The 23,896-nt window shown below is 41.4% G+C and overlaps 1 protein-coding gene across 2 annotated transcripts in view; it reads left to right on the forward strand.

Annotated features, from left to right (window-relative positions):
• The window catches only part of LOC127978928 (thrombospondin type-1 domain-containing protein 7A), a 110,058-nt gene that overhangs the window by 46,615 nt on the left and 39,547 nt on the right, over window positions 1–23,896 (forward strand). For both annotated transcript variants that reach the window (XM_052583944.1, XM_052583946.1), the window contains exons 3-6: window positions 8,176–8,424; window positions 12,833–13,014; window positions 18,930–19,085; window positions 22,211–22,414. In XM_052583944.1, the coding sequence (XP_052439904.1) occupies window positions 8,176–8,424; window positions 12,833–13,014; window positions 18,930–19,085; window positions 22,211–22,414 (791 nt within the window). The remainder of the gene's footprint in view (window positions 1–8,175; window positions 8,425–12,832; window positions 13,015–18,929; window positions 19,086–22,210; window positions 22,415–23,896) is intronic.

A 23,896-nucleotide genomic window follows, 5' to 3' on the forward strand; every position in this document is an offset into this window, starting at 1 on the left:
GCATTTGATTCGAAAAGCATGTTAAGGCTGCATATCTCCAATGCATGTCCTCATTCGGTCTCAAATGGTGGAACTTTTAATCTGCTTTAGTTGAAGAGGTATTGTCAAGTGAAATGGCAATATCTCTATGAGCAACTTTCAGAGTGAATTTCAGCAAGCAACAGACCCACCAACACCCACTTTGAATGTGTTTTTGTGAAGAGGCTTTTGGAAGTCATGTTCACTGTAGGTTCCCCTTCTAGAGTCAGAATGGGGATGTCATATCTGCCTGTATGTGTTGTTATATGGGATTAGCAGAGGAAGATGGAGAGAGATGTGCACTGTCCCAGGCAGATCAGTACATTAGAGCTACTCATTGACTTCACAGATGGCTGAAATCCCTAAAGAGGCTTAGCTGATTCTGATGGCCGTGTTAATGCAGCACCCTGCCCTGGATCAAATGTATGGAATGGCATGGTCAGAAACAAGACAGCCTCAAAATCAGACCTCGCATTACAGTGTCAGTCAAACCAAGTTCATAGTTACTTGATTATGCTTTGGGAAAATGCTTCTTTTTGAGCACAGTGTCTTTTCCAATCATCTTAAAATATGTATTGGCTTTAAAGGGATAGTTCACCCAAAAATGGAAATTATCCCATGATTTACTCATCCTCAAGCCATCCTATGTGTTTATGACTTCATTCTTTCAGAAGATTACAATTGGAGTTACACTAGAAATGTTCTGGCTCTTCCAAGTTTTATAATGGCAGTGAATGGGAGTCGAGATTTTGAAGCCCAAGAAAGTGCATCCATCCATCATAAAATACTCCACACAGTGAATGCCGATGCCAAGAGGAGAGAGCAAACAAACACACTCACAAATTAGAAGTATAAAATGAGGATTTGTAAAGGAAAATGTTGGAAGATTTCCATATAAGCCAAGAGGAGACTGGTTCCCTCTCGAGGCGGTAACTCAACATTACGTCAGCTAAGACGTATATGGGAACTTCTCCCTTCTCCACTTTTGCTGAAATCTTATTGGCTCACGCCAGCTGGGGACAGCTGGCCAATTGACGCGAAGCATGCAAATACTGACAGGTTCGCGGGCAGTATAAATTGCATGGGCGCGAAAATTACGTCTGAATCTCTTTCTTCACTCTATGCAGTTATCTTCACGCTTGAAGTCTTTTATCTACCATCGTGGAAGTTGCATCAGAGGATTACTACCGTTCCTCTCCGCATCCGATGGCAGCTACTTGCCAGATTTGTGCGGGTCCCCTCGACCCGCAGGACCCTCATCTGTTCTGCGTCTCCTGCCTGGGCCTCGCCCACGCAGAGGCAGCTTTCTCGGATGACACGTGCGCCCACTGTGCCGAGCTGCCAGTGCGCGCCCTCAGAGCCAGGAGGGAAGTGGCTCGGGCAACAGCAGGGATGAGACCCACTGCCGCCAGCGAGCCGCTGGTGGGCTCTCCCCCGCCCCAAGACGAGATCGGCGCTGTTAGTTTCCCAGACGATAGCTTCCGCCCCCCCCGGGCCGTCGCAGACTTCGTCTCCTTCGGAGCTAGCGAGGCAGACGACTCCATGTCGCTCTCTGCATCTGAGAAGGATTGGGCGACTCAGTCAGACCGCTCCGACCACGAGGGCCCTGCAGACCTCCAGGAGGAGCTCATCAGGATCCTAGGCAAGGCCGTCACGGAGCTGGACCTCTCCTGGAACGCACCTGACGAGCCGGTAAAGAGCAAGCTGGACAAGTGGTTTCTCCAGTCGAGCCGCCGCCAGGCCGCATCGAAGAGAAGCACCCCGTTCTTCCCAGACGTACATGAGCACGTGGTGAAGTCGTGGGCTGCACCCCAATCGGCGCGCACCCACTCTGCCACGCAAGCCATGTTCGCACACGTAGACGGGGCGGAGGCCCACGGGTATGTGCGCATGCCCCCCGTCGAGGAGACTGTTGCCGCGCACCTGTGCCCGTCTTCCTCAGCGTTGGGTTCCGACCGCAGCCTGCCCTCCAAGCCGTGCAGGTTTACAGCTCACCAGGCGGACAAAGCCTATGATGCTGCAGGGGAGGCAGCTTCTGCCCTTCACGCCATGGCTATACTCCAGGTGTTCTAGGCGAAGCTTCTTCAGTCCATCGATGACGGCGCGGTTGATACTGACGTCATAAGGGATCTGCGCGCGGCAACCGATCTCGCGCTGATGGCTACCAAGCGCTCCGCTCAAGCCATCGGCCGTTCCATGGGTTTTATGGTCGTCCTTAACAGGCACCTATGGTTAACCCTAGCTGACCTGAAGGACGCGGATCGCAGGACGCTTCTAAATGCTCCGGTCACTCCCTCCGGCCTCTTTGGTGATGCCGTGGAGTCGGTCACGGAATTTTTCTCCGAGACTCAGAAGCGCGCAAAAGCCATGAGCCACGTGATGCCTCGTCGCTCACTTCAGCCCTCATCCGCGAGGTCCCGCTCTTCATCAGCGCCTCGTCAGGCCCTAGGACCGGCTGGACAGCCCGCCGTGACGCCTCGCCCCGAGCCGAACGCCCGTTTCGGCCGAAACAAGCAGTGGTCAGGGCCTGGGAAGAGGCATCGGAGTGGGAAGAAGAGCCCGCGCCGCGAGAGAGCCAGCGCATCATCCTCGGCTGCAAAGCCATCCTCCTGACGGGCCGCTCAAGAGGAAGAGAGAGCGCGCTGGTGGCCCCACCCCCAAGCGCCGTGTTCAAGAGCTTCGTGTCCCCCGGGTTCCTTTGGGCGACAAGCTAAATGTGTGTTTAAATGCTGTTTGTGTGAGTTCCACAATAAAAACATGTATCTCTTCACAAAGAGAGCTTTCTCTTCCTCGCGCACCCAACACTGTGTCACTCGCCCTGTCTCAGGACAGTGCAGAGTCACAAGCAATGATTATAATGGCCTCTCGAGGGCGCGAGAGTGCCAACAGCACACTATGCCCGCCACGGGCCGCCCCCCAGCCAGTGCTTCTAACCTCGCGGGGGCGGGGCCCAGGTCAAAGTGCACCCAACACTGCGTCTCAGGACAGTGCAGAGTCACAAGCAATGATTATAATGGCCTCTCGAGGGCGCGAGAGTGCCAACAGCACACAATGCCCGCCACGGGCCGCCCCCCAGCCGGTGCTTCTAACCTCGCGGGGGCGGGGCCCCGGTCAAAACAAGCCTTCAGTGGCTACAGTAGCCTTAGAGCTAACGCGTCCGCTGTGTCATTTTCTGGACGCGTGGAAGGCTATCCCAGGCATTTCACCGTGGGTACTGGGAATTATTCAGCAAGGATATTCTCTTCAGTTCAAACGCAGACCTCCCCGATTCAACGGCGTGGTCCCGTCACTGACTTTGCCCCACAACCTTTCAATTCTGAGACAGGAAGTTTTCAGTCTGCTCGAGAAAGGAGCGATAGAGCGTGTCCCTCCAAGCGAGCAGAAAAGCGTTTTTTACAGCCGCTACTTCGTGGTGCCAAAGAAGGGTGGAGGACTCCGTCCTATTCTGGATCTGAGACCCATCAACCGAGCACTTCACAAACGCGCATTCAGGATGACAACACTAAAACAGATCTTGATGCAGGTACGACCCGGGGACTGGTTCGCCTCAGTGGATCTAAAAGATGCGTACTTTCATATTCAAATAGCGACGCACCACAGACGCTTCCTCAGGTTTGCTTTCGAAGGCACGGCTTATCAGTATTCGGTGCTTCCGTTTGGCCTGGCCCTGGCTCCCCGCACGTTTTCAAAGTGTGTGGACGCAGCGCTTTCTCCCCTCAGATCGAGCGGAATGCGCATCTTGAATTATCTGGACGACTGGCTGATTTTGGCCCACTCAAGAGATGTGCTAATCAGTCACGTGGAAACGCTGCTCCGCCATTTGGATACGCTGGGACTGCATGTAAATATGCAGAAGAGCGTGCTTTTACCGAGTCGGACTATAACATATCTGGGAGTATGTTTGGACTCGATGGCGATGCGAGCCCATCTTTCTCGGTAGCGCATGGAGACAATTTCATCGACTCTGCGCCGTTTCAGACCGGGCAGGTCGGTTTCACTGAGGGATTTTCAGAGGCTTCTGGGTCTGATGGCGGCGGCTTCTTCAGTGTGCCATCTGGGTCTGTTACATATGCGACCACTACAGCTTTGGCTAAAAGCTCAAGTTCCGCCGAGGGCGTGGTCGTCGAGCCACAAACGAATTACGGTCACTCACAGTTGCGTCAGCACTCTGAGACCGTGGAACAGCACAGATATGTTCAGCGCAGGAGTTCCTTTGGGTTTAGTGACTCAGCGCACCGTGGTCTCGACGGACGCGTCAACTTCAGGCTGGGGAGCAGTGTGCCTGGGCGTACCTGCCTCAGGCCTGTGGTCGGAGTCACAGAGGACGTGGCACATAAACCGCTTAGAATTGGAAGCGGTTTTCCTCGCCCTGCAAGCTTTTCGGTCGAAGCTGGAGCGGCGACATGTACTGATTCGAACCGACAACACGTCTGTGGTCTCGTACATAAATCGCCAGGGTGGCGTGCGGTCCAGAGCTCTATTCAATCGAGCAGCGAGTCTCTTGTTGTGGGCGGACCTACACTTTCTCTCCATAAGAGCGGCGCACATCCCCGGTATCCTGAACCGCGGAGCAGACATGCTTTCGAGGAACGGGATTCCTCAAGGAGAGTGGAGGCTTCACCCAGGATCAGTTCGAATGATTTGGGATCGATTCGGCAGGGCGGAAGTGGATTTATTCGCCACAAGCGAGAACACGCACTGTCAGACGTTTTTCTCGCTATCTCACTCCCCTCTACCGGGAGATGCTCTGACATCGCGTTGGCCGGAGGCCAGGCTTTACGCGTTTCCTCCGGTGAAGATTCTGCCTGTGGTTTTATGCAAAATCAGGGAGGAGAGAGCGTCAGTTATACTCGTGGCCCCGAACTGGCCGAATCAGCCCTGGTTCGCGGATCTGAGAGAGTTAGTGATAGCTCCCCCATGGCAAATCCCCCTCAGGAAGGACCTGCTGTCTCAAGCGAACGGCACGATATGGCACCCCAGCCCCGAGCTGTGGAACCTTCATGTGTGGCCGCTGCGGGGACCTTAAACGAGCGGGACGCCCTGCACTCACGGGTGTTGAGTACGCTTACGGAGGCTCGCGCTCCATCTACGAGACGCCTCTACGCTCTGAAGTGGGGAGTTTTCAAAAAATGGTGTGAGAACATCCAAATCGACCCGGGGACCTGTTCCGTGTCGGATGTTTTACGCTTTCTACAGCACAGAATGGACTGCGGGAGTTTGCCGTCCACGCTTAAGGTGTATGTGGCCGCTATTGCCGCTTTTCGTTCCCCGATTGACGGGCAATCGATCGGTAAGCATGGCCTGGTAATCAGTTTTCTCAGGGGAGCGAGGAGATTGTGTCCTTCACGGCCACCCTCCGTGCCGCCGTGGGATTTAGCTCTAGTTTTGAGGGCTCTAGCTCTACCGCCGTTCGAGCCTTTAGCTTCTATTGAGGTTAAGGAGCTTTCCCTGAAGACTGCCTTGCTTCTTGCTCTCGCCTCGTCGAAGCGCATTGGAGACCTACATGCATTTTCGGTGAACGACGATTGCATCTGTTTCGGACCTGGCGACTGTAATGTCACTCTCCGGCCGAGACCAGGTTACGTTCCGAAGTCTCTCAATACACCTTTTAGAGCACAGGTTGTTTCACTGCCCGCCTTATCTGCTGAGCCGTCAGCCTCGCACGATGCTGTTGCTCAGAGCGCTGTTTGCCCTGTTAGGGCTCTGCGGATGTATATGGACCGCTCGGCCGCCTTTCGTCAGTCGGACCAGCTGTTCGTGTGCTTTGGTGGATGTAATAAGGGACGTGCTGTTTCAAAACAGAGACTTTCTCACTGGATAGTGGACGCTATCGCATTGGCTTACAATTGCCAAGGGAAGGATTGTCCCCTCAACATCAAAGCTCATTCTGTGAGGGCTATATCTTCCTCCTGGGCCTGGGCTAGAGGTATGTCTATCCAGGATTTATGTCTTGCTGCTGGCTGGTCTTCCCAGAACACATTCGCCAGGTTTTACAAGCTGGATGTACCCTCTGTAGCGTCACATGTACTTTCGGTGAGTTAAGTTTATTCATTATTGTAACCAGCTATACAGTAGTTACCATGGTTGCTAACTCTGTGTTATGGTTTTACGGTTTATGCAGTTGTCACCGCAAAGCTGTCGACTCTGTATTTAACTCTAATGCTTGAGTGCTTATGTGCTATGTCTGCCCTGTTTAGTGCAGGCTTCACGTTTAATTGCATAAGATATGCAAATTTCGTTAGGGTCGGAGCAGATGTCTCATTGGTCTAGTTCCGCCTATTAGGTGCGAGCACTCTTAGCAACACGGCCATTGGCTGGAGCTGTACTGCTTATGTGTGGAGGTGATTGACTCCGTTCAGGGCTTATCTTCACTTCTCTCACGGCGGGATTTTATACAGTTCCCATATACGTCTTAGCTGACGTAATGTTGAGTTACCGCCTCGAGAGGGAACGTCTCCGGTTACTATCGTAACCTCGGTTCCCTGAGAGGCGGGAACGAGACATTACGTTAGCCGCCGTGATCGCTGTTTGATCAGCTGTGCTAGAGTTCAGTCGTGATTCTGACGTAATTTTCGCGCCCATGCAATTTATACTGCCCGCGAACCTGTCAGTATTTGCATGCTTCGCGTCAATTGGCCAGCTGTCCCCAGCTGGCGTGAGCCAATAAGATTTCAGCAAAAGTGGAGAAGGGAGAAGTTCCCATATACGTCTTAGCTGACGTAATGTCTCGTTCCCGCCTCTCAGGGAACCGAGGTTACGATAGTAACCGGAGACGTTTTCCTGAGCTGTGAACAAAACTTGGTTTTCGCGAGACTAGCAAATTCTCACCAAGGCTTATGTTACACCATGTCCTACATCATCCGCTGGAAGTATAACGTTTTAAATATGGATTTTTTTTTTTTAAACAAACACATCACTTCAAAATATATTTATTACCCCCTTTATTTTTATAATGAATGGACGCACTTTATAGGGCTTCGAAATCTCGACCCCATTCACTGCCATTATAAAGCATGGAAGAGACAGGAAATTTTTTATATAAGTCTGATTGTATTCGTCTGAAAACCATGCACATCTAAGATGGCTTCAGGGTGAGTGAATCATGGGATAATTTTAATTTTTGTGTGAATTGTCCCTTTAATGCCAGTCTGAGGTGGAAGTGACAGTGGTGAAAATGATACTTTACAAGCATTTATAAAACATGAATACACAAAATTCAAAACTTTTTTGGAGAAATTGAAAGCAAGCTGGATTGAAAATCAGTAAATGCAACTTTGGATAAAAAATATATTAATCGTTCTTTGATATCGAAAATGTTAATTTTCATTTTCGATATTTAAAGATGATTTTTCATATTATGTTTAAAGTTCTGTCGAAGACAATGTAAACCTATGCCATCTATACATAAAACATGTTTGAAAAGTAGAACAAATTTTTATGTGGCACAAATGTGGCCCACGTTGAATAAACACGCTGCAGAGGCACTTTAATAAATGGAAACCTTGTAATAGACTCTTAAACTTGTAAAGTCAAGTCACACACAGATACAGGAATGGCCTCAGTCTGGATTTAATTCAACAGCCTTTGACACCAACGACGTGATCTGTGAACCAACCGAGCCTCTGATTTCTTCATCTGACTGATTAAGACAAATGAGATCTTGCTTACATGTCATGTAGGAGCTCTAGTGAGGACCACAGTCTCAATCATAACAACCCCCAAAGCCAAGCTGTCGTTTGATGCCTCTTAATTAAAATTCATGAAAGTCATACTTTGATACATATCTAAATTGAATCACAATCAGTAGTGACTGCATGAGATAGAAATGAAAGAACATTGGTGAGGAAAACTGGTGAGATGCAAGGTCAGAGTGATCAAGATGATTATCTTTATTATTGCATATATACAAAATGATATACAGTAATTGGATGGGATTGGTTGAAAACAGCTTGGTCAGGCTTGAGATTATAATTTTTCTTTCTTTTCTAACATTGCTATTACTTACTATAATTTATAAGTAATAGCATACCTTTCTTGTGGTGTTTAGAAATAACAATGTTGATGTCACAGAAGTGCAGACAAGATTTTTCTGCAGCTTAGTTATAATAAATCTTGTATTAATTCATCCATAACAGACTTTGTTCTGTGTCCCTACAGCCAGTGTAACCAGCAGACTCTTCCTGTGACATATCAAGCGTGTGTCATCCCAAAGGACTGTGAAGTAGCTGAGTGGTCGGACTGGTCTGCGTGCTCAAAGGAGTGCTATGATCTGAATGGGCGTATGGGACAGCGGACACGCACACGTCAGGTGAAGCAGTTCCAAGTGGGTGGAGGAGCCGAGTGTCCTGAGCTGGAGGAGACTGAACCATGTTCTCCTCAAGGAGAAGGAATCCCGCCATGTATAGTGTAAGTGCAACATCCATTCTGCATTGGTGCTTGGGACATGACATTTATATTATATGTAATATAAATGTCATGATTATGATGAAAAGATTATCATTTAATATAAATATTTTCGGGGTGATATTCGGGGTGATATTCAATATTATATTTTATATTAAAATGTAGAACTGTCAAAAGATTAATCATGATTAATCAAACCAAGATAAAAGTTTTTGTTTACATAATATATGTGTGTGTACTGTGTATATTTATTATTATATATAAATACACACAGATGTATGCCATATATGTTTATATATAAAATATATTTATATATAATGTAAATTATGTTCATAAATATATACATGTTAATATTTTCAAAATAGGTATTTTTTCTTTTGAATTTTCTGTTAATCAAAGAATCAAAGGGGGAAAAATGAGTCAGGGTTTCCTCAAAAACACTGAAATATTACATTTTGTAAATATCAACACACAATATTAAAACAAATTAAAATAGAAAACATTTTTTATTTTTTATTTAACATTTTATTTAATTTTATTATAATATATTATAATATATTATAATATTTTATTTAATATTCCATATTATTCCTTTTTTTTAATTTATGGAAGTTACTGTTTTTTATTGTATGTTTGATCAAATAAATGCAGCCCTGGTGAGAATATGAGACTTTAAACACACACACACACACACACACACACAATTTTTTTATTTATTTTTTTATAATAGGCCTACAGTTTTCCATAACATCTCTCTCTGTATGCACGTCATCTGTTGACGGCTTTTGGATAGCATAAATGTGTTAAAACCCAGATGGAGGAGTGAAGGGGGGAACGAGGGTGGGGATAAAGGTCCTGTAGGGGAAGATGGAGAGATGGCAGCGGGTTGGTGGTTTGGCACAGCGCTACCCTGGAGGAGGTGAGCTGATGAATAGTGAACGTCTGAGAGGACAGGCCACATGCTGTCTAATCTGATCTCCCCCACAGATGGGCCGGTCCATTCCCCATCACTCATCACCTCGCTACACTGGATCTCACCAGAGCAGAGCATGTGCCTCCCTATTTGATGGAGGTGAATGGTGCTCCTGTAATGCTGACCCAGTGTGTGCCGGGCCGCGCTCTCTCACCAAACCCCACATGTACTTTCACTGCTGTCACTGAGAATCCTTTACAGCAGGGGTTTATGACCAGACATCCCCCAGAATGAGATTCAGGTGGCCAAGAGTGGCTTGTAACCATTAAAATTTAATATTCACCTACTGTTAAGCATGCCGTAAATCTCTTAAAGGCATATTTCATTCGGTATTGTTTACTCACTCTTATGTTGTTCAGTATAATTCAATGTTGAAGAAGCTATTTTGAAACTGTAATGTAGTCTAGCTTCGATTAGGTCAAGCTACTATTGAAACAGTATTTTGCTACACTACAAAGTAGTAACAAAAAGTAGCTAACTGTACATTGATGCTGTTTAAAGGCAAAATAGTGTTTTTTATTATTATTTATTTATTTTTATTTTTTTATAATGACAGTGGCAGTATTAAACATTGCAGATAAATTCGCGCTAAGTAAAACTACAAAGTTAAAACACAGCTTTGATTATTTTGAACATTTAGATGAATGGCAGGATTTAAAATATATTTTTACAATAAAAAAGAGCTCAAATGCAACCCAGTGACTTCTATGCAGAATTTTGAGTCATCCAGTGTTTTGAGTCATCCAAAGGAATAATTTCTTATGAATGCTGTAAGTGTTGCCCCTGGACTTATTATGTTGTGTTTTCCCTCCATGTGTTCCTTGTCCCATGTTGATTGTCTCATTGTGCCTATGTTGAGTAATTATCCCTAGTACTTAAGTTCCCATCTTCGCATCTTTCCTCTGTCGGGTCTACATCGTCCATACCTGTGATTTCCGATACCCCTATGCTGGATTACCCTTGTCTTTCGAGAAATTAAAAGATTGTTCATTGTGCTCCTTGTATCCTCATTCCTCCCGCAGTGAAGTGTGACAGTCAAAAACAATAGCTATTTTTCCATTACCATGTTTTTATGCACATTTTGAAGTATCACATTGAAAACGAGTGATGGAAAAGGCAAGTTTAGAATAAAAATCCCTTACTTCGCAAAACAATTTTTACGCTTTCTCTTAAGGTGGTTTTTGACTAAGGGCGGAAAAGGGTTCATGCTAATAATGGGAGATGGAAACACACTTGCCGAATAAATTCCTCCATGCACATCAAAATCATGTGACTTTACGCTGTGGGACGGCAAAACCTGACTAACCAGCAGGCCAATCTTTGCTTCCAGAGCTGTTACATGAATGCATTCCCAAACAGCAGGCATCCACCTCTGAAAGCAATGACTGCTTTTATTTTGTTTCGTTTGCTCGCTCTGAGGTGCAAGTTATTTATTATATATATGAAAAATTATTATATTCAATGGCCTCTCCTGCTTTTCTTAGTGATATATAGTGTTCCTTTAGCTCAATTGGTAGAGCATTGTCTAATCAAGCGCAATGTTGGGGGTTCGATTCCCCAGGAACACATGATATGTAAAAATTCATAGCATGAATTTGGAAAAGCGTCTGCTAAATAGATTAATTTAATTTAATTTAATTTAATGAAGTGACAATTGTGTTCTCTTTGACTAGTTGGAAGGTAACGGTACTTATTCGGAAATGTTTTATGCAATATTTCAATTTTGCGCATAAGTTATATTTGCGGCTTTGGATGGAAATCTGGCTAGTGAGAGAAATTTGTATCATTGCTCTCTTTGTTTCCATCCAATATAGCACTCAGATTTCATTTGTGAGTGTACATGGTACATTAAAACGTCACATCAGGTTTAGCATATTGTGAAAGTCTCTAATATATCTTTATCTGAATTAAAAGTTTACAAAATGTTGAATTGTTAATCTCTTTAAATGTTGCCATCTGATAGAGCACATTCACTTTAGAATACATAAAAGTATGGTGCATTGAAACACAGCACATCTGAATTAGAATATTGTGAATGTATGTAAAATTGGTTTATTTTAATCAGTTTCATTTCATTCATACATTTTTTATATATATGTGAACGTATTGGGAAACTGCTTTGCTGGTGGTGCATTATGCTACTTAACTATTAAAATGCAGTGCATAGCTCATTCAAGTGTCCAAAAAAAAGAAAGCTTTCTCATTTCACACATTATGTGGAGCTCAAGTATAGTGCATAAATGGAAAGAGAGGCCCTTAAAACAAAATATTGAATGCAGTCTTGTCAGAAGCACACTCAAACACACACTGACTCACAGCTCATGAATATGGAGCTCTGCATTTGTGGGGTCAAATGGACTTCATTTTGAATCTGTGAAAAAGGTTGAGAGTTGAGAGACATTATCATGGAAAGTCAGCAGGAATTCTCTATTGGTTTTAAAATACAAGCCGCTGTATTCAAAAACTTTAATACATTTTTCATGTTTCCTTCATTTACACTACAGAAGCAAAGCAAGGGACCATTTCACCCTTAGTTTGGATTGCATGCTCAAGATCAAGAAATGTTTTCAAAAGATGCTTTCTTTTCTTTTTAATATTCTTATTTGAGCTCTTCTAAAAGCTGGAAGCCAGATTTGTTATACTGAAGGTCACTGGACATTTAAACACACTGCACACAAATGCAGCACACTTCCACCTCAAGCATGCCCTCCAGCTTTTGATCAGCAAGACACACATTGAAAAGAAATGGTGATCAAAGGCCAATGGTAAAGAGGAGGTGCTGTCCTTTTCAGCCAGTGCTAACACGGTTAACACTGAGCCAGAAGTTGTTGGAGGGCGGGGGTGAGTTGTTTAATTTATGTGTATCAACATTTCATTAGTAAAGGCTCGAAGACCTTTACTGAAAAGACCATAAATGAATTGGATATTGTTACAACTGTTTCAAAAATAAGTAAATAAATTAACCCCACACACAATGAAGGTACTTGATAGGTGCACAGGAAAAATGACCAAAAGCAGGTCCAAACTCAGAAAAAGAAAACAAATCTCACACTATTCGCCCTTGCAAATGTATCAAAATATTAATGTATTCACTCACAATGTTATGGTTGTTGCAACATTTCTATCCACAGCTCAGTTTTGATGCTGTTCCCCTAGTGTTCTTTTGCTAACATCATAAATCAAAAAGCAGCAGCCCAGCCATCAAACTCAATAATGCTCAATAAAGCGATGACCTTAGCACGCATCCTGGCTGACGTGGCTTCTGATTAGTCTATTTAAAATCATCTATATTTATAACTCCAAAGGACAGACCAAAGTACTTTATTTTTGTGTAATAAAAACAAATCTCTAGCCTTCAGGGGATAAATGTAGAGAACAGTAAATACTCATCAGCACACGTCTGTTCACTAAATGTCCTTCCTTCCTCTGTCTCCGCAGGTATAATTGGCGAACCACAGAGTGGAGCGAATGCAGAGTGGATGTGCTCCTCAGCCAACAGGACCGTCGCCGGAGCAACCAGACAGGGCTCTGCGGAGGCGGGGTTCAAACCAGGGAGGTCTACTGCGTTCAAGCCCCCACCGAAACCTCATCTAACCTCAGCTCCCTTAAGAACAAAGATGGTAACAAAACTACAATTTTCAGTCTCTTAACCCTCTGCTTGTGGTTAATGCACTTGCTGGTTTAACAATATGTCCCGAACCCATTCTGATCTCTCCCCCCAATCATTTCCTGTCATATTCTCACCAATTATTTAAGCTTGATGCAAGTCCTATACGCAGTGTACTGTATGCGAGCACACAAACACTTTCCATTCAGTGAATATAACTAAATCCAGATGATGTAATAGATAATCATTAGGATTTGGCAACTGTTCTTTTTCTAGTGAGAAACGGGGCAGCAGTCTACATCATCTTACATTTGTTGTGCATGTTTTTTTTTTCCTTTTTTTTAATGCTAGCATTAACATTAAAACAAGTTCATCCATGTGCTCAACTCAAAACTTGCCAAGACCCATATTGTGAAGATGGCGCAGTCACTTGAATTAGAGCCCAGCTTCCAAAAATGTTCCCAGTTGGTGCTGACATCAACAGTACGGCAGCATATGATTATGGCAATGTGATTTAAGCGTTTCATTGAATTTGTGAGATATAATATAATAGTAAAATAATATAATTGCCACTGGTTTTTTATGTCTCTATAACATGAGAATATTATTTGTTATGGGTAAATCTAACTGGCAGTTTTTGGTATTAATCTATTATTTGTTCCAGAGCAAACTGTTTTGGCTTAGAGCAAAGTTTCATAACTTTATCATTTTATATATTTTAATGCTGTATCAGAGTGCTGCCTTGTATTTTTGACTGAATTGATTAGCTAATTGATAAGTTTTGTCATTAAATTCTAGATGGCACAGGCTGATGGGTCCTTTGCACAAACTGATTCATAGCTACTTGTCACAAGCTATTTTACATTTATATGGCTTGTTAGCATTCACTAGAGCAGTTCCCAGTGTGCTTTCAGAGTTCCTCTAAAACCTTCCACCTCCCCAGCTCCACCTGTATAGATCTGCTATATACGGGTTATAATAAATTATATTTGTCCAGTGGCTAATCTTAAATATTCATTTGGTATTTAGAAATGCTCTGTGTGTTAGTGATGGTTATTTTGTCTGAATCTCAGCCGTGCTGTTATATAGACATATCGCACGACTACTTATGTGATATTTGATTAAAGGTTGTGTGACTGACATGCTTGATGCTAAGTTATATTTGGTAAAATCGCCTTCCTGTTTTTGGTTCTGGTCACCTCTGCCCCACTTCAGGCTTACAGGTTCACTGTGAGCTGTTAGACAAAGATCAGTTGATGTTTGTATTGTGGTTACACAATTCAAGCCAACATATAATTGGATTGGTTTTTAAAGGCTGAAGTTAGATCACCAGGGGGAAATTAAGGAATAGCGAAGGCAGAGCTGTACAAATTAATGAGGCAGCTACTGTGGAATTTAAATGCTAATGCCGTCACAGACATACACACAGGTGCACATACACCCAAACACAAATTCTCTCTGGAGTAATAGGACAGAAACAGGGAGGTGCCAGTGCCTCATGCCATGCGTCGAGGCTGATGCTGGCCCTGCGCTCACTGTCGGACTGACACAGAAACTCCCCTGCCATCTGCTCTGAGAGCTGAACCGTCGACCTCTCAGGGAACTTATTCAAATGTCCACAGCTGTCTTCAAGCAGTCATTGCCTAGTATGGCTTGGTCACACTACACACAGGAAGACAAAGCACAAAGAAAGCAGCTCGCCTTTTGAAATGAAACAAATAGGCTAAAACTCACAATGGTGTATTTAACAGCTATTGAAAGCCATGATTAAACTTTTTTTTATTGCCTGTGCTGATCTGCTGATGGTATCTATTGAGGATTATGTCTTTCAGCTGAGCAACATAGGCGTCTTGTAGTCAGTTTTGTCAATTTTTGTTGTTAGTATGCTATTATTTTTTTTGTATGAAACACTAAAAATTAATTTTTAAGGAATCCTAACCTATATATTTTCTACATAACACCAAGTTCATTGAGAGCAGATCAAGTTCCAGAACTAAATCCACCACCTTAAGTAGCTCATGCATTTGAGGACAGTTGATAGTTTGGCTGTTGAAATTCATATTTTTCATTGGTAAAGATCTGTAATGCATGGACTTAAATGTGTAAATAAATAATGGCCAATTTCTTTGTCTTTACTGGTGAATTTAATTTATAATATCTGGAATCACAGTGAAACAGTTGCTACTTAATGTTTTTGTGGAAACCGTAATACATTATTTTATTTTATTTTATTATTATTATTTATTTATTTTTCAGAGCACCGTCAAATTATTTCGTAATAATAGTCTTTACTGTCATTATCTATAAATGTAAAAAAAAAAAAAAAGAAAATGATCCCAAATTTGAAAAGCAGTGTACACTGAAGAAATTGAATAAACTATAACACTGGAAATATTTAGTGAGGTGAAAACAAAAACAATACACCCATAAAGTGCACACCCAATTCGTATCTCTTTTGTTGTGCATCTTGGTGGATCAGGACCTTGGTGTCCAGCCTCCTGTCTGTGAGGAAGTTCTGCCAGACAGTGCTGGAATCCCATCTGTAATGTGGCCTTAAGAGAAGCACATGGCACTGATGGCAGCTTCCTGCTGGGGGATGTGACAGGCCTGGTGCACTGACGAGTCACGCAGTGACAGATGGAAGAACTGTGTGAGATAAAGAAAAGGAAAAGTGAAAGAACACCTGCACACTCTCACTCACACCTCAAGCTTTTCCACACCTTGTCCAGCTCTGTCTCATGCTCTTTTGTGAATAGTGTTTTTTTTCTCTCTCTCTTTTGGTTTCCTTTGTTTTAACATCATCCATCTCAGCAAACATTGTTATATGTGATTAAATACAATTAATTTAATTAATTAATCTGCGTATCACATAATTATTATATATATATATTTTTTTTTTACATTTTATTTTTATTGTCAGCCCACTATTTTCCTAATTTTCCTGGATTCCTTTTAATCAATGAAGAATCAATCAGGCACTTTTCCCCTCAGGGAGTTTCAGACAGATTTGAGAGGATTTGATTTCAAGCTCCACACGATTGGACAATTCCAAGTGGTTTACCACTGGGCCTTTGGAATTATTCACAGGTATTTATATACATTAATGCCAGACAATGAGAGCATCAGGAGCGGTGGTTTACTCAAGGACAGACACTGTGTGCTTTAAACAGATTTAATCTGGTCATTCACTTCCAGGGATCATAGCTAAATCCTCTGTAGAAATTAGACAACTATGTTTGTCTGCATTCTATTTCAATACAACATGTGATGCCAGTACATATGAAACTTTGATAGTTAAGACACGTTCCACAACTTTATCTACCATTAGTTTTTTTTAAAGCAGCAACATAACTACTTTTATATTAACCCTCACACATTTGATTGTAATTAGCAAAATTATGAGCTCACTGTATCTTCTATTTCCCTTTAAAGGGATAGTTCACCCAAAAACAAAAATATTGTCATCATTTACTCACAAGAAGATTTTTCTTTTTTTGTTCATGAATGTTGGTAACCAAACATTTGATGGTGGCCATTGACTTCCACAGTAGTTTTCTCCCCAATCTAGGGAAGCCAATGGAAGCTCATACAGGTTTGTAACAACTTGTGTGTGAGTAAATGTTGACAGACTTTTCTTTTTTTTTTTTTTTTTTTTTTTGGTGAACTAACTCTTTAAATTGTATTGATTAAAATCTAAAACTTAAACACACCCTTTTATTTCACAGATGTGACACTCTTTGTCAACATTTTTATATTATTTTGTTGGTGTGTGTGTGGAAACTATAGTCTTTTGTGAATGTATTTCACATTATTTATGTATTTATTTTTGTGTCTGGTGGTGTTAACTTGTATTAATTGAAAAGCAAAGAAGTGGAAATGGAAACAGTAGATGCACACGAAGATACCTCATTACCTCATTTACATTACCACCCCCACCCCCAAACTGTTATTTTTCTGTTTTGCCAGTAGTGAAGAATCCATAAAATATCCATAGTTTCCACGAACGTGAAAGCTTTGTTTGAATTTCAAATTCATTTTCAGTCATTTTGGGATTATGGATTCCTAAACCCCTGTAATGGATGCCAGAATGGCACTGAACACAAAGTATGCATTTTACATATCAAAAACAGCTTGTTTTCTTCCTCTCCGCCAATGCCGCTTCCCATCCGGCTTCCTGCTCTGCTGTTTGGGCCTGGGGAAGCTGCGCTTGATTTCCTCTCCCCATGGGTGGCTTCAGACATTTAGACAACAGGGGAAAGCAGCTGCCGCCGCGATCTTTATCCATTAACACATCTCAGTCACAGAGAGCAGAACACAACAACGGTGTTCATTCGTTTCGGCCCGGCCGTGTCGCTCCCCGGAATATAATCAATGTTGCACCCCGTCGTGGATCTTTATGAGATATTCAACACAGTGGCTTTGTTACAGGGCATCCATGCAGCACAGCCCCGCGGGCAGGCCCGAGTTATTGATGATGATGATGATGGTGATGCAAGCAGGTGAATGTGTTGGCGGCTGTCAGACGGACAGAGGGACTGATGGGATACTGGTGCCATAATTAGGCCGGGGAAACCCTGGGTGGGCAAGCAGCAGACCATCTGGCCTCCAATCGAGTGTTGTGCCACCTGAACAAGGTCAACCTACAAAGATAGGGTCATTAATCAGGCTGGGTTAACAGGGCAGCGAAACGTGAGCGGCTGAGACAGGAAGTCAGACAGGTTTTTGCCCACCTCAATGCCTCAACAGCACAACTGAGTCCTAATAAAAAATGCGGAGTGCATGGAGACAAGACTGTTTGTGGGAATAAGGGAACTTGCATTTGCATTTTTTGCAACTCAGTTTTGTCAGTTTGATGTTGACAGCTAATTTCGTTATTTTTGACATGCCACTTTTAGAGGTGAATTCCGCATGCTAAATTGAACGTTTTGGCGGATGTTTGTCCCAGAAGAGCACTTCACAAAAAAAAAAAAAAAATATATATATATATATATATATATTATTATTATTATTATTTTTTTTTTTTTTTGTCATTTTTGTTGTGATCAAGCTCATATAAATCATTAATGATTCTGGCTATGCAATCAATCACTTAGATCACACTGAAAATCTTTACACACACAAAACACAAAAACTGAATGGTTTCAGTAAAGGCTCAGGGCGCACAGAGAACACCTTTTGGACACGAAGCAATTTGCATGTGAATGAAGAGGGGACCCGTCAAAGGGTATCGGCAGCAGATCTGTTCACGCACTGACCTTGTAGAAAGTCACCTACGGCTCGGAGCTGAAAGCACACTTGCACTGACTGCTGGTTACAGATAAAAAAGAAAACAAGGACAAAAGGGGCTTTGGGAGATGTCTAACAAAACAAGTGCAATCAGGAGCACTTGTTTGTGAGAATGATGTTCATCATTTCATTTAATCTCTTCATGTTTGAATTTTCAAACATATTGAAATGCTTTCCATAATCTTTTTAGGTACTTTTTGGTACATGTGTGGCTATATATATATATACACATATATATATATATATATATATATATATATATATATATATATATATATATATATATATATATATAAGAACCCTGAAATAAATTATAATGATGATAATTTTTTTTATTTTTTTAGCATTAAATCGCCATATTAGAATGTTTTCTATAGAGAAAATGGATAATTTAATAATAATGAATTATAATATGGCAAAATACTACATATTTTTTACCTTATTGTTGCCTTTGTGAACGTAAGATACTTCTTTAAAAAACTAAATCTTGTGAAACTTGTTGCTTGTGTGTGTGTGTGTGTGTGTGTGTATACTTGTTTGTGTGTGTAATATACTTGTATGAATGAGCTGTATATTCTTTTTGCATTTGCGGTACATCTATTTGTATAGGGACTCTAACAATGTGTGTCTGTGTCTCCTCAGGTTTGCGGCCAGTGAACAGTGACCTGTGTTTGGGCGTTTCTCCTAACACCACCCAGCTCTGCCATATTCCCTGTCCTGTGGAGTGTGAGGTGTCCTCCTGGAGCGCATGGGGGCCCTGCACCTTTGAAAACTGTCAGGATCAGTCCACAAAGAAAGGTAAGCTTGAACTACAGGACCACTCCATCTTTTACAGTTTGTGTTTGGGGAGCAGTCATGTCACCCGTCTCGCTAAAACAGAGCGGATCAATAAAACGTCCTCTTTCATTGTAAATCACATGAATTGTGTACGGAAACCTTTGAACGCATAACTCACTCCCCTCCCCACCCCTCACCTCCATCTGCGCCATCAGCATCCGGGCCATAAACTTATCAACGCCTGCAGGGGCAGAAGATTCATTTTCTCAATGGTTTATGAACTAGGAGCATTGTAGAGGGAACAACAAACAAAAGGGACCCACAGAAAAATAAAACATGTCAGGAAATAGACAAAAGAAAAAGCTAGGGTTAGACGGCTTCAAAGAGACGCACAAGCTTCAGATGGTCTCTGGAAGGAACCGAATCTGCTGGATTCACAGGATGGCGGTTTACCGAATGCTTCTGACAGTTGGTATAGTGTATCAAAGGTGCTGACACGCTGGCTGCTTTCCTCATTTATTATGGCTGGGACAGCGACCTGTGCCATGACTAATGCATATTGACTCTTCCCTAATGAAGCGACTCAAAAGGATTGAATGGGAGGAAATTCTCCACCATGCATATCACTGATGGATTCTCTGTGAATCGGTGTTCCACTCTCTCTTATCAAACGCCCACGCTTCATACTTCATGCCATATAGCTGTAATAAAAAGGTCTCGGCACTTGTGTATGTACAGTATGTGGGCACTCATTATTCAGGCAGATGTGGCTAAAGGAGTGAAGACTTCTTTTTTTATATACTGTACACATGGGCGTGGTAGTGGGGGGAAAAGTGGACCTGACTACCCAGGGCCCCGTCTAGGGACAGGGCCCTTTGAAATCCCATCAATTTTATTTTTTTTATTTTTTATAGCCTAATTCGAATTAATTGGGCCCTCCAATTGATGTCATTATTCATTTCAAAATATATTGATAACACCAAATGAGAGAATGAACTCTGTGCCAGACACTCTGGAACATGTGTAGGGGGCCCACTGACATTGAAAGTATACAGGGCCCAGAATTTGGTGCTATGCCCCTGACTGTACATACAGTATCTCCAGCACAAGGACAGAATAGAACAACATGGTGCTACAACATCAGTGCTTAGTACATTATCAAAACACCTCCGTGATAATTGGCTTTAGGGTCATGGATATAAAATCTGTATCAAGGAAATGTTGAGAGATGTGTGAGGAATGTGTGAGGAATTTCTGTTAAACTGCCCAAACGCCACAAGAGTTTAGAGACATTATTTAAATGTAATATATTTATATTACTCAAATATACATTGTATGATGATTTGCTTTACTTTAATGGGGACCATAAAGCAAATATTAAATATATTTTTTGATTTATATCTGTATTGTATGATATTATAACAGTTTGATTAGTTTTATTTTTGGTAGATTTAATATTGCAAATTTTAATATTTAAAATGTATGTATTCAAAATAATTTTTATTACCTGTTACCTCGCCTATAAAATAAAGTCAAATCTACAACAATATTTCCAGTATTTTAATTTAGATAACACTGAATGTTTCTGAACATCTCAGTTCACATTCTAGAATTAAATTTGAACCAAATTCTTCTTTGCAACAAAACTCAATTCTGAATAATGCTGTGCAGTTCTGGTTTGATGTCACGCAACAACCAAATCCAGTGCTGTCTTACAGTACCTTCTACAAATGATGAATGTAGATATAAACCGTTATTAATATCTTTTGTGATATATCAGTAATCTTTATTATAGCCTCAACAAGCTACAAAAATAAGCTTGATGGGAGATAAAGTACAGTACAAATTGCATGTGACATCTCAACCTGACACCCCAATAACATATCAGTGTGCACCTAAGACGTGATGACCATGAGATCCTGATGAGATTTTTGTGCGGCTGTGCCTTTTGTCTATTTTTGATTAACAGGGGTCATATGAAACCCAGTATCGTGCTTTTGTCTGATAAAGAGAAAGAGGCAGCGTATGCTATCAGACACCTCTGGGCTGACTGACAGGACGTGATACAATCCCCTTATATACCCACAATGAGCTCTACGCTGACCTTATGATTAAATAAAGCCAGGAGGAGAGCGCAGGACAGAAGTCATCAGAAAAAGGGACAACGCTGGCATCTCCAACTAGCTACTAAAAGCTCCCCTCTCCTATATTACCTTATCGGCCCCAGACAGCAACGTGGATTAAACCAGAGGCCAGGGAGCAGAGAGAGGAGGGGGACCTTGAGTCAGGTCCACCCATTTTCATTCCTCTGGAGCCCTTTTCCTGCCCTCGAATGGGCATACCCCTGGTGTCAAAGCCTCTTCTGTATTAATGGATTGCTGAATGCATTGGTCCCTTTGGTGAAAGGCAAGCATAATGAGTGAGAATAATAATATTCATTATGATGAGCTGCTCCAGTAATTTCTGTCATCTTGCATGCTTAATGGACCAATATGTTTAATGTAATATTACAGTGATCATGCAATGACACACTGTGACAGTTTAGAGAGCTAACGCAGGGGATTGCGCCGACTAGTCGAATATTTCAGACACTAGTCAGGCTCAGTGTGAACTTTAGGAGAAAAATGTATCTGTCCACAAACTGCTTTAATGCATGATTAAAATGTATGTCTATATATATATATATATATATATATATATATATAGATATATATATATATATATATATATATATAGATAGACATATATATATATATATATATATATGTATACATACATACATGCATGCATACATACACACATATATATATAACATTAATTATGGTATATTATTATATTTAATATTGTTTATATACTATTTTAGTTAATATTCAAATTTAGATTCCTTTTGGTTTCCATTTTATATTATATTATATTATATTATATTATATTTATTAGTTGCCAAGGCAATATGTTTAATTTTCATTTCATTTTATAAATGAAAATATCTGTTATTTATATAGATCTATAATATTTACAGTATATATAATCTTTATTTCAGTTAACAGATAGTTGTTGTTTTTTTTATAATGAGTATAACAGTATTTGCATGTTATAGCCTATTTGAATTTATGTGAAAGTGAAATATCATCTGTGTTTTTCTACAGGTTTCAAACTGAGGAAAAGGAAAATCATGAATGAGCCCACAGGTGGAACAGGAAATTGTCCCCACCTGACAGAGGCAATCCCCTGTGAGGAGCCCAGTTGCTATGAATGGCTGCTGGTGAAGCTGGAGGAGTGTGTGCCTGACAATGACAAAGTATGTGGACCGGGAACCCAGAACCCACAAGTACAGTGCGTCAACAGTGACGGTAAGTATTACGCACACCTTCCTTCTGCATGATATGGGACTGTCCACTCATAAGCATTCAAGCTACAGTAATTAAAAATCTTTGTCTGAATAGACTTTCTATTTAAGGGTCATGCCCAAGCTTGCAGTGTGTCGAATTCAGCAACAAACCCAGATTGTTTTCTTTTTTCACAGCTGGGTCCATTCTCGAACTCTGTCCGTAGGGCTTATGTTCTGGACTCACGCCCAATGCCGTAATTGCTGTTTTTGCACAGGCGGCTGGTAGTACTCCTCAATTGTTAGAGTGGCCAGAGGGGAAATTCAGAGCAGAATTCAGAGTAAGAAGTGACACTGCTGCCTTTTACTCTTCTAAACACAAAGCCACATGTGCTGGCGCGGTCTACCATCTAACTAGCCCAAAGGCCCCAAACTCTTCAATAGCGTCTGGATGTTATTGGCTTGACTGAGTACACGGTAGCAAGGAAACCAACACAGCACCATCTGTGAGATCAGAGAAAAATACAGTTTACCTGGAGAAAATCACATGCCTGGATCTGTGAACATAGCTGACACTAATGCCTCAATATACAGAGAGAGAGGAGAGCTCTTTTATGGCACATGTAGGTTGTAACTTGTTGTAACACTATTAGAGAACATGGACATCCCTTTAAATATTCTAATTCCAACACCCAGAAGTTGTTTTAAGCATTTTAATCAAAAAAGGTTTGGTAAATTGGTAAATTATTGAAGAAGTATTTATTTATTCAAGTACTTGTTTTTTTTTTTTTTTTTTTTTTTTTTTACGAAAGAAATTAATACTTTAATTCAGCAAGGACAAATTAACTTGATCAAAAGTGACAGTAAATACAATTATGGTGTTACAAAATATTTCTATTTCAAATACCGGTAATTGCTTTTCAACGTTCTATTCGGCAAAAAAATACTGAATAAATATGTTTCTAAAAAAAATGCTGTTTTCAACATTGATAATAATAAGAAGTGATTCTTGAGCAGCAAAATCATATTAAAAAGCATATTAGATCATAAAAATCATTAAAAAAGCATATAACAATGATTTCTGAAGGATCGTGTGACTGGAGTTATCATGCAGAAAAATCAGCTATCAATCACAGGAATAAATTACATTTTTTTTAAATATTACTTTAAATTACATTTCACAGCATTGCTGTTTTATTTATATATATATATATATATATATATATATATATATATATATATATATATATATATATATATATATGTGTGTGTGTGTGTGTGTGTGTGTGTGTGTGTGTGTGTGTGTGTGTGTGTGTGTGTATATATATATATATATATATATATATATATAAAAATCAAATAAACGCAGTCTAACAGTCTTCGTTCAAAAGCATTAAAAAAAATATTGTACATGCAAACGAAGAACATGAAAAACAAACGACTCAGTGTTGCTTAAGCTCTCTGTGGATTCTGAGTTATTACATTGTTTACTCTTACTGTTTGAGAA

Source organism: Carassius gibelio, chromosome B19 (assembly GCF_023724105.1).
Source record: "Carassius gibelio isolate Cgi1373 ecotype wild population from Czech Republic chromosome B19, carGib1.2-hapl.c, whole genome shotgun sequence".
Taxonomy (NCBI): domain Eukaryota; kingdom Metazoa; phylum Chordata; class Actinopteri; order Cypriniformes; family Cyprinidae; genus Carassius; species Carassius gibelio.